General features: G+C 35.5%; 1 protein-coding gene across 1 annotated transcript in view; it reads right to left on the bottom strand.

Annotated features, from left to right (window-relative positions):
- The window catches only part of COL24A1 (collagen type XXIV alpha 1 chain), a 384,669-nt gene that overhangs the window by 349,817 nt on the left and 22,086 nt on the right, over positions 1-12,766 (bottom strand). Inside the window, exons 4-5 of the mRNA XM_055339781.1 lie at positions 10,401-11,755; positions 1,709-1,762 (exon numbers count right to left, since the gene is read on the bottom strand). Of these exons, the coding sequence (XP_055195756.1) occupies positions 1,709-1,762; positions 10,401-11,755 (1,409 nt within the window). The remainder of the gene's footprint in view (positions 1-1,708; positions 1,763-10,400; positions 11,756-12,766) is intronic.

Below are 12,766 nucleotides of genomic sequence, written 5' to 3' on the forward strand. Positions count from 1 at the left end.
AAGCTTACAGAAAACAGCAAGTAGAGGAACTATGATTCAATTTCAGAAGGCCTTCCGGGTCTCCAGACCCCTATATTCATTTGGGTTTGGTACCCACTTCTGAGCTCTTTAGCCATACCTCTAGCTTAACATACAACATATAGTTAATAATTACTTATTTTTCTGTCTTTTCCATTCTGAATTAATAGAGCATTGTGTTTCAAAAAGGAGAGGGACATTAGCAAAAGCAATACTGGAGGTAGATCTAGCAAGATTAAAACTAAGGAAACAAGATTAGATATTATGACATATGTCCTTTGTAACTTAAAAAAATAAATAAATAAAAATAGATGGAAAAATTTATGAGGATTTACAATGAGTTACTGATGAGATGTTGGACAAGGGCAAAAATGCTTATTTTACGAAGTTCAATAGTGCAACCGTGAGCTAGGACAATAACTTTAGAAAAAATTAATATCAGTGAAAGTATGAGGTCTTTTTTTTAAGGATAATTTGTTGGTTGTCCCCAAATGAGATAAAATCTAGTGAGAGAAAAAAATGTGACGTTGCCAGTTTTACTTTAAAGAATGGAAAGGAGACAAAATTAGGAACACAGGTGTAATATTTAGCCTTGAGAAGAGGAATACCATTTCTTTCCTAAAGGATTGAATAAATAAACTTAAAAAACGATAGAAACTAAAGAAGGAAATGTCTATATCATGGGAATAGATGGAGACTCAAACGTTGAAGGTCATTCTGTGCAAGAACAGAATCAGTAGTGGAAAGGGAGTGGAATTAGCACAGAGATCCAGTCCCACAGAAAAGTAGGATCCAGACAGGAACTGGGAGTATGGAAGTGGTCTCCCAGGTATGGAAGAGTGAGCACACTGATGAGAGGCTCTGAAAGGAACATGATAGGTCATCAAGTATAGAGAAATAAACCAAACGCTAAACCACTACAGCCAGTGAGCATTCATCTGAGGCCTCATACCAACAAGACTTTGTTGTGAATATGGACGACTCACAGTAATATTTCAGGATGATTTCTCATCATATTGTTTGCATGATAGATAAAAATCAGGATAAAAAGAAAGGGGATCGTACAAGGCATGTGCATTTGTCTTTATAACACACAGTCCCAATCTTTTTTCTGGCTCTTTGAAGAATTTCTGTTAGTAAAAGTCCACATTTATTTTCTTAAGTTTGAAAGAAATAAATTTTAACACAGCAGTAAATCTTTTGTTGGACCTGCGTAATGTGAGAAACTACTGCTGATCCTTAAGGCAGCTTTTTCCTCAGGACAATTATTTTTCTAGTCAGTAGCTCCAGGATTTTCCACTATGTAATCCAGGAATGTACTATTTTAAGGCAGCCCACTCCTCTTCATTTCCCAAAGCAAATGAACCCCACCTTGAACTATCAACTACCGATGAGATCACTTTATAACTAAGAATAATGTTACAAGTAGCACCGAAAGAGGCACTAATCTACAAATTTGATAATCCTTCTTGGGCATGTTCACAGAGAATGCTCTGGCTGGGTGTTTACAATCAAATAAACAAGCTGCACATGTTCCTGAGTTTCTCTTGAATTGGCAAAGGTAGGGCTAAGTCTGAAGACCCAGGCAGGTTTCCAAAGGAAGTACATACTGTACAATCCTAGGAAAACCATACCACAAAGTTACTGATTCTAACAGCAAGTGGGACATGGAGCCAGCCCATTTACTTACCCGTGGACCTCTCTTTCCGGATGGACCTGGGATACCTGCTGGACCCGGTGGACCCTTGGAAAACAATTGCCAAGATGTCAAGCAGCATAATAGATGCATCTTTTCTCACAAGTCTCATTAAGATTCCCATACTAGGGCTTTTTTTGCAGTCCCCAGTTCCTAGCTGATGGCGATTTTACAGTAACATGAATCCCACTCACCCTAATCAGCAGGGGTGAGAGTTGAAATTCAAGTGTCCTCTTTAATCTGGCCAGAAATGGCAGCAGGAAGTCTGTGACTTATGGTTATAGCCTCTGTATCTGGTTTTTACGAGGACCATAACTAGTAGTTTTGTGGGTAATTCTTACCTAACTTTACTTTTACTACTGAAGGCGGAATTCAATTTAGGGTTTGGAGACTAACAACTACAGGTTTTTTTTCAGACACATTTCAAAAGACTTGCCCTGAAAAATTAAAGCACTGACCATAGTATGTTCTTTAAAAGACTTACAGCCAGAATCTGTGTAATGTGTTAAACCCTTATGAGATCCTTCTAGTATACTCAGTAATAAATCTGCCTTACACTGAATATAGCATACCAGGAGGTCAGTTATAGACTTAAATGGTTTGCAAAACAAAGTATGAAAGCAAAAGTTGATCCGTGTTTAAAGTGTTCTGAGTTCTTTAAATGTTATTCATTAAATACATCGAATAAGAAATTGGAAACTACTACTTTACCTCCTCATGTAATACTTTGTCATCTTTTTTCACTTTAACAATCGGCTAGGGGCAGAACAAATGTTCATTCGGGACATGGTTAACACATTCATTCATTCATCTTTCATTCACTTTATTGTTACTGAGCACTCTGCTGACATGGAATGATTCTTGGTGTCTCTAGAGCATACACATATTCCATTTTACAAATACCCATTAAATATTGCTTTAAGAATAGTATGAACATTGAAATTAGACATATCAAAGTTAAAGTACCACCCCTATCATTAACAAGCAGCATACTTAACGAGCCTCCTTTTTAGCCTCATTTTTCTCATTTCTCAATCTTGCTATTAACTACTCTTTGAAAAATTCTTCCTTTATTTAAGTTATGATCATTTTGAAGTTTTATACTGTTCTTTTTATATTCCAAACTGTCCACTTTCCTTTAATTGTATTTTTCCTTCTCCTATTCCCTAACTTAATAAAAACCTTTCATGTACTTCCCAATATTGAGAGATAAGTACTATATCTATTCAACCTCCGCCTGAGGGCATTCTCCTTCCTGAGTTGTTTTCAAATATTTTAACAGCTAGTATTTTACTATTAGTGTTCACCAAAGATTGACTTCCACTTATTTTTTTAAAAAAATGAAATTCTTTTCACAGTTCTGGTTGTTGTTATAATCAGAAGTTAACAGCTATTGACTTGAAGTCCCAAAAATAAGAAGATTAGAAAACTAAAATCGAATGTCCAGTTTGGTTTATTGCCCTACCACACTACATTACAACAAAAGAAACACCATTCCTTTCACATTGAAAAGGTAATTAATATTAGGTACTGGGGAAGAAAGAAAGTATATTTTATGTCATGATTAAAATATTTAAGTTCTTTAATAAGCACTAAATAAAAATCAATTTTAGCTTTCTACACAATTTTGCATTTTCGAATCTTTGAGAACAGATTATTAATAGGGATTTCTAGAAAACAGGGAAGTAAATTGATTTTATATGCCATGTCTTGTTTGAGGAGAAGTTATTTTCTGTAAATAAAGTTAAGTACTAAAAATGGCCCTTTAACTTTGAGATTATTGATTATTAAGAGAAAGTATAATTCAATGAAAAGAGCAATAGTTTTGCAATTGTCCAATCTAGATTCAAATCATTACTCAATCATTTACTAGCTAAATGACTTTGGATAAATCAGTTACTCTTTTTAAGCCATAGTTCCTCATCTTTAAAATAAATTATAAAAATAAGTTATGATTATTTTTAATTTTTATAATCATTTCTAATGATTATAAAAATCTACCTTTCAGAGTTATTGTGAACATTAAAGATACTAGATAGAAAAAAAACCTATCACTATGGCTAATATATAGTAGTTGACCAGTAAACTGTAATGAATTTTTTATTTTTATTTAATTAATTAATTTATTTATTTTTAAGATTTTACTTATTTATTCATGGGAGACAGAGGCAGAGACACAGGCAGAGGGAGAAGCAGGCTCCATGCAGGGAGCCCAACATGGGACCTGATCCTGGGTCTCCAGGATCACACCCTGGGCTGAAGGCGGCGCTAAACCACTGAGCTACCAGGGCTGCCCCATAATGAATTTTTTAAGGGTGTATATGGGACACATCAACTACTTAATTAATGTTAGTTATAATATAATTACTAGGGTAATTACTATTATTACTAGTATATAAGTATATATATTAAGGCAAATATATTTACTAGACTATAACTTCTAAAAGATAGGAATGCCTGGCTAATCTTGGAAGCCCTGTGTCTAAAATTCCTTTTTCATTCATTCATTCATTCATTCATTCATTCAATAAACATTAGTAAGCCTCAAGCCCTCCTGGAGCTTACAGTCCAGATAAAGAGACACATGTTAACAGATAAGTACATAATTATACATTTTACTTAGTGATATGAGAGAAAAGCAAGCAACAGAGAGATTCACATAGTTAGTGCACCTCATTTATTTGTGATGTCAGAAGAATTCTCTGAAGAAGTGCTAAGTTAGGCCAAAAAGACAAATAAGAGAAAAGAAGAGAAGATAAAATTCCAGAAAATTGGAAGAAATGAATGAGGGTATGAGTAAAACAAAACAAACCAAAGAAGAAGCATAGTCTTATTGAGAAATTAAAAAGAAAACTCAGTGAGAATAAAGGGAAGTGGAACAAAATGAAGTTGCAGAAGTAAGAAGGAGCCAAATCATGTACACCTACATAGGTTATAATTAAAAGTCTTTCATTTATTATAAGTACTTTATTCTTTTGCCGCTGAAGAATTTAAGCAGCTAAAAGATGTGAGGTGATTGTGTTTTCAAAAAGATCACCAGAGAATTTTCATAAAACATGGCAGAATGAGAACATTTTTTAAACTTCTCTCCCTTCCTCAAAACCCACTGAAAACAACAAAAAGCACCAAAAGAAAAAACATCATTTCCAACAAAACAGGGATAGGACCACAACCACAAACCACAAAATATGAACATTATCTTCCAAATACTGAGAAACGGTGGTGTAAGGAAAGATGTTGAGAGATGACCGAAAACCAAAAACCTCCTCAGACCTCAAAACTTGGACTGGCTACAGTTATCTAAAAGCATATCAATCTTGAGAGTTCATTCCAAAAATCCTTTGATTACAACGATGAGGTTTAAGGGAATGAGAAAGCCATAGCCAATATGATTAATGGCCCAATGAAGACCCAGCTCCAAACAGCCCAGAGTAAGGAAGGTAGAGCTAAAAAGGAAGAACCCATCATTTTCATGACCTGCAACCAAACATCCTATCCTCAGGAGATTTCTGGTGGTGAGAGAGGGTAAAAGACAGGAGCATAAATCATCATATTGGCTCTTAAGAAGCCTGTGAAATAAATTTATTATTCATAATAAATTGTACATGAAAATAAGAAAAGATCTGTCTCCAGGCAGAGGACAAAATAAATACGGTAAGATGGTGTTTAAAGGCAGCAACTTAAATTTGACAATGTGTGTCACTCCACCTAACTTTCCTTTGCCTCTCCCTATACTATCCTAAAACAAATAGTGGCCCAGTTAGAGTTATTTTTATTTTTAAAATGGCTAATAACCAGAAATAAACCAGCAGGTGACTTATACATACATATCAAGGAGGGGGGGGGAGTATGAGGACAGAAACATAAACTTAAAATAAATGAAAATTATTCATCAGAGGAGGGACACCTGGGTGGCCCAGCGGTTGAGCCTCTGCCTTCAGCTCAGGACATGATCCCAGAGTTCTGGGATTGAGTCCTGCATCGGTCTCCTGCATAGAGCCTGCTTCTCCTCCCTCTGCCTGTGTCTCTGCCTCTCTCTGTGTGTCTCTCACGAATAAATAAATCTTTTAAAAAATTATTTATCAGAGGAGGAATTACTCCATGCAACAGAGAAAAAGTTCAGTCATATAGATGCAAAGAATTTCAAGATGCCATTTTTCTATAAAAAGAGAACTCAAGGGGTGCCTGGGTGGCTTAGTTGGCTAGGTGGCTGCCTTTGGCTTGGGTCATGATCCCAGGGCCCTGGGATCAAGCCCCATGTCAGGCTCCCTGCTTAGCAGGGGTGCGGGGGGGGGGAGGGTGGTCTGCTTCTCCCTTTCTCTCTACCCATCCCCCCTGCTCATGCTCTCTCTCAAATAAATATACAGTTTTTAAAAAGAGAGAGAGAGAACTCAAAGAAGAGTTACAAGAAATAAAAGTAACAATGAAGGGTAATGAAATGTGAACCAGAAGAGTTCAAGAAAGATATGAAAAGAGCAAAAAAGAAACCATTATAGGCGAAAACCATGTCAAATACAATTGAAAAATCAATAAAGGAATGTGAGTGAAGAATAACTGAATTCACACAAAATGAAATAGAAAAAAAGCAATTACACATAGACATGCTTGTAGAGATTATATCTAATATCACAAAGGACATCCAACATATGTTTGTTGAGGAGCCTGAAGAAGAACACGGGAAAAAAGAAAAGAAAAATAGTGAGGATATAAGGGAAGATGTTTCTATAATTAAATAAAAATAATCTTCATATCAAAGGAGTACCAGAAAAAAAAACTGATACAGACTTAAATAGGCTTAATGAACTTGAGAGATGATGAAAGAACTGCACGGGTATAATAAGGTGGAAAAAATCATCACCGCAAGTAGGAGAAATCAGGCTGGCCTCAGAGACTTCACATAGTAACATCTACTTCAAGAAGTGAAGCAACAATCTCTGCAAAGTTCATCATTTCATCACCATTCCTACTTTCATTAGATTTTTTTAATTTTTTTTTTATTTATGATAGTCACAGAGAGAGAGAGAGAGGCAGAGACACAGGCAGAGGGAGAAGCAGGCTCCATGCACCGGGAGCCCGACGTGGGATTCGATCCCGAGTCTCCAGGATCGCGCCCTGGGACAAAGGCAGGTGCCAAACCGCTGCGCCACCCAGGGATCCCCATTAGATTTTTTTTAAATCTACCTTTAGTCTTCTACCCTATGTTTAAGTTGGACTGTGAAGTTCAACAGTGGCTTTCATTAGAAGAACCCATTTCCTCCACTGTTCAGTCCTCACCCTTTTTGACTTCTGCGTAGCTTTTGGAACTACTGATCAATTTCTTCTCAAACTCTTCATGGGCTTTTGTCACAGGACACTATACTCTTCTCTCCCATCTGACCGTTAATTCACATTTCTGCTTTTTGTCTGCCATAATCCCAAAGCAAACATTCCCCCATGATTTGCTTCTTCACTTATGCCAAACTCCTTTCTTTGAAAATTATCCAACCCTATAGCTTTAACTATAATATTAATAGGAAGAGTCCCAAATCTATATCTCTATCTTGATCTCTCTTTCGCACTTTAGCTTCTTCAATGTTTCCAACAGCTGAATTTCCAACAGAATTATCAATGTTCTTAGTTTCCGCTCCTAAAATTGACTTCCTCTCTTAATTACTGATTTTAGTAAAGGTATTACCATTCCCTCAATCTGCAGACTTAAAACTTCAGTTGTCTTTGATTCTCTTCCTTTCTGCTTGGTTCCTAGACCTAATTAATTTCCTAGTTCTACCAAATCTTTCTTCAAAATATCTCTTAAATCCTACCTTTCCTCTTCATTTTCATTGCTATCATCCTAGATTAGTTAGATCCTAGCCCTTGTAACATCAAGATGATAGCAGGGGGATGCCTGGGTGGCTCAGCGGTTGAACCTTTGGCTCAGGTTGTGATCCTGGGGTCCTGGAATTGAGTCCCACATGAAGCTTCTTGTGGGGAGCCTGCTCCTCCCTCTGCTTAGGTCTCTGCCTCTCTATCTCACTCTGTGTCTCTCATAAATAAATAAATAAAATCTTAAAAAAAAAGATGATAGCAGGAACTTCTTGTCTGTGCTGGGCACTAACAGACTGACTTACCTATTAGTATCTGTTCAGAAACCTACAAAATTCCCCATGAGAACAAAATAAAATTAGAACTATCAGTTTGACAATTAAAACTCTCCACAACCTGACAACATCTAGCTTGGGTCTTATATTTGTCCAATATTATTCAACCTAACATCATGAAAGAGTTTGAGCTTTAGAGGCAGAAAACCTGAATTCAAACCCTGGGGCTCCATCGTTTATTAGCAATGTGGTTATGAGCAAGTAAATTAACTTTTCTAGGCTTCTGTTTCTTCACTTGAAAGATGAAGATAATAATACCAACCTCACTGAGTTAATTTAAGATAAGGTAATGAATGTAAAGGGCATGGTACAGCATCTGTCACAAAGTAAAAACTCAATAGATGATAGCTGTTGTGCCACTTTTCCTATATAAAAAATAGACCAGTTCCTTCCCCCTATCAAAATCTATGCATTCTTTGAGGCTTAAGTTACAACTTTGTTCACAAGAACTTATTCTGAACAACTCAGCCTTAAGTGATCTTCCATAGGGATCTCCTCAGAAAATATTTCTCTCAGGCACCTGGTTCAGTGGGTTAAGCATCTGCCTTCAGCTCAGGTCATGATCTCAGGGTCCTGGGATTGAGCCCCGTGTCAGGCTCCCTGCTCAGAAGGGAATCTACTTCTCCCTCTGTCCCTCCTTCTGTTTGTGTAAGCTCTAATAAATAAATAAAATCTTTTTAAAAAAGAAAATATATCTGTTATGAACATTTGTACCCCATACACTTGGTTTGTAAGCCCCTTTTGATCCATGACTGTGTTACACATACGTTGTGTTCCTGCTTTGCCCATAGCAGAAACTAAGTAAATATCCGTTAAATATTATTGGTCCATTTACCAACATTGAAATGACTATTTGGGGATTTATAAAAGAACATAATACCCATCTCATCATACGGACTTTTTCTGAAGAAAGTAAATGGCTTCGTAACTATTTGCTTAATATGACCTGCCCAGTAGCTCACTTTTATTATTAATATGTTAATAATTAATTGCTATAGTGGAAAAGACTTTATTTCTCTATAATAATATATTATTCAGATTTATTTTAAAATCTTTAAATATTCACTTTAATAAGAATTGTTCAATACCCATCAAATCACTTTAAGCAAGAACCACAAAGGAAACATAAGCTAAGCAAGTGACATCATCTTCTCCTGTTCAATGGCTTCCAGAATCAAACTAATGACCCAAATATTATTTTCATCAAATAAATACTTTAAGATATATTTTAGTCTGCTTGCAATTAGAAAATTATTTTTTAAAGATTTTATTTATTTATTCGTGAAAGACACAGAAAGAGAGAGAGGCAGAGATGCAGGCAGAGGGAGAAGCAGGCTCCCTGCAGGGAGCCAGATGCGGGACTCGATCCTGGGTCTCTAGGATCATGCCCTGGGCTGAAGGCGGCGCTAAACCCCTGAGCCACAGGGACTGCCCAGAAAATTATTTTCTAAACACATATGGGAGATTATTCAAGATATACAAATATAAAAGGCAAAAACATGTTTCTAATGTGATTTTAAATAGATTTTTTAAAGTTTTAAATGATTTAGAAATTTTTCAAATATTCATCTGTAATTGCACCTACACAACAAAAGAGCTTCAGAGCTGAAAACATCTATTATCTCATAGTTTTGTTTATACATTATTAAATAAGTGATTTGGCTGGGTTTTTTCTATTGAATACACAGACGGGCTATTAGCTATTTTTTGTATTAGGTACCTAGAGCTTTTATTAATTCATAAATGTAAATGCACTATATTATTAAAGATACAATGAAATATGTTACTCTTAATAGATACTAAACTATTTCATTTAGAACAATAATGTGTTTGCTTTTTTCTAGTGATTCACTATAAAATTATCTCTACCTGAAATAAATTTTTATATTCCATTTTAATCCATTTGATATTATTTTGCTGAAAGATGTGTTTAATAATGATTATCATTAATTTAATTGATGTATGTAATGCATTTTTCTTTAGTATATTACAAGTTTCATATCTTTCTCTTAACATAACTATGTATTAAATCTATGTTTTTTTCTATAAAGAATGCTGATCTATATTTAACAGTCAAAATTCTGCTTGAGGGGATCCCTGGGTGGCACAGTGGTTTGGCGCCTGCCTTTGGCCCAGAGCGTGATCCTGGAGAACTGGGATCGAATCCCACGTCGGGCTCCCAGTGCATGGAGCCTGCTTCTCCCTCTGCCTGTGTCTCTGCCTCTCTCTCTCTCTCTCAATGTGTGTGACTATCATTAAAAAAAAAAAAAATTCTGCTTGAGTTTCAACTGGACAAGAAAAACATACAGCTTACTCACCACTTTACCAGAATTAAGTAACCTTTCAGCCTACCAAAACAACAACAACAACAAAAATACAATATTTGAACCAAATATTGGTTGGATGCATTATAGTAACCATAAATTCACTTACTATAGGCAGGATACATTTCTGAAACATATCTGTTCTGCTCTGTATTATTCAGTCTAGAGTTTTTTTTTTTTTTATATTTAGTTAATACATTAAGACAGATTTTAAAAACAACTTACGGGAGGTCCAGGGTCCCCTTTTGGCCCTCTTAGAGTCTCCATTTCGAGCATTGTATTAAGATCCTCATAATAATAATAATAATCATAAAGGTCAGTCTCATAGCTATTTTCGATGGGATAGGTAGCATCAGGATCAAATTCACCTTCTTTCCTCAGGTCAAGGTGATTGTCCACAGACGGCTCATCTGTCACTCTGTATAAGGTTGTGTTTAAAATCTGCTGCAGTTCCATGAGTTCATTAGTGTGTATTTTTGCTGCAATAGCCTTCTTGAGATTGATCATTGTTTCTTGTTTTATATGTGGAAGAACAGATGATATCTTCTTAAATGGTAGCAGACCAGTTACTCTATCATTATGTTGTGTGACATTGTCAGATACATTTGGGAAAGAACTAAATTTCTCCTTGCTCTTTGTTCTCGCCTTATTAAGGAGATGATGGGTCACTGACGGGCTTAAATTTGTCTGAGTATGTTCCTCAGTAATCATTTCTTTGGCCTGAATTCCATGGTTTACAAGATCCACAGCAGACACATTGCTTGAATGAAGAGACATTGACTGAGACTTTGACATCTGGAGTCCTTGCTGTTTACGGACTGTTGCAGAATCATTATTTATCATATTTGGGATGCTTTTGCCTTTGGTAAATGTGTCCTCTGACAGCACTTTTTCACCAAATTTTTTGGGCAAGGGAGAGTTTTCCAGTATTTCAGCTGGTTTGATGGTTGTATGAAGAAGGCTTATCTCAGAGCAACAACGCTGTTTCATATATCTACAATAGTCTGCAGATACTTCTGCAGAAGGAATAATATCCAACTGACATACTATTCCTTCAAAATGGACAGAATTATTATTCATACTTCCTAAGGTAAACACACTGTTAGAATCAAAAGTCTGAACTTCTGAAAGAGTCTCTCTGCTAAAAGATTTCTTTCCACACTCAACAAACATTGAGACAACTTGGTTTCTAATAGTAATGGCAAATGAGTGCCATCGCTCATTGTGAACACTGTAGTTGAAAAATACAGACTGCTTTCCTCCAAGGTATACTACTAATTTTTTAGGTAATAATTGCACTCCTAATTGCAGTCTATTTTTATTTCTAATGCTGAAGAGAAATGCATTGTTTACTCTATGTGACTGCAACCCAATTAATATTGTAAATGGCTGTTCTAAGTTGAATGGTATAATTTTCATGAGAGGTGACTCAATATAAGCATCATTTGTTAAAATGACACCTAATTCTGTTAAGTGGACCCCCTGAGGTAATGATGTAGATGATGATGGTACAGCAGTCACTGATGATGAGTGTCTTACATCTTTGCCTCCAAGGCCTAGTTGATGAAGAATGTCTATGCCTGGAAATTAAAAAGAGAAAGAGAGAGAGAGACAGAGAGAGAAGGAGAAAGAATCTTACTCTTATGTATTCATGTGTTCATATAAATATTTGAATATATTCTCATATCAACAGTAATCCCTAAAATAAGCATGCTCTATCAATTTCCAGGTAATGAGAGAAATGGAGAGAACGAGTAAAATGTTATACTCAGTTATTTGAAACACACACATACACACACAACCATGCACACACACACACACACACACACACAAACAAACACACCCCAATATCTCTAAACCCAAAATTTAATAATTGTTCTCTCCGGAATCTTATTTGGTACTCCAATGAATATTACTTCTTTAATTTAGGACTTAAAATTTTATGACTTCTATGTTAAAGAGGAACAGGGGACACAGTTACCAAAAGAAATTTGTAACTTGGCAGTCATTTTATAAATTAAGTTCACATAATCTTTTAAGCTATAATTTTGCAGGCTATTTTCCCTTACAGGTTTCTGAGAATTTACAAGTCACATAAGAGTTCTCCCTATGCCTAATACCTTATGTGTGCTACAGAAAGAGTATTCAGTCACCTTGATATCTCCTGGACAGGAGAACTTAAATTCCAATTGTGGGTGATCATATACTTTTTATTTCCCTTCCAAGTTTCTCTTGCTTCCATTGTTTTCTCAGTTTTCCACAGTAATTTTTATCCAAACCATTTTTAGACTTTCTCAATATTTATCACATAATATAGATTTTATGTAATATAAATTTCATATAATTATGGCCTTTATTAGTTTATTTTTATTGCAATGTTACTAATAGTATACTGCTTATCTCCCTTATCCAATTATAAACTCTTGGAAGACAGATTCTATGTCTGATTTACTACTCAATATCTACTATTCTCACCTTGCAAATAGTTCTACAATTTCTAAATTAATGAATTTGCCCATCAAAATCTCATTAGATGTCACATTTGTCTCCATAGTCTTATAAAATTAAATACATTTTTGTAAAGAATAATG

This window comes from Nyctereutes procyonoides, unplaced genomic scaffold (genome assembly GCF_905146905.1).
Source record: "Nyctereutes procyonoides isolate TBG_1078 unplaced genomic scaffold, NYPRO_anot_genome, whole genome shotgun sequence".
Classification (NCBI taxonomy): Eukaryota; Metazoa; Chordata; class Mammalia; order Carnivora; family Canidae; genus Nyctereutes; species Nyctereutes procyonoides.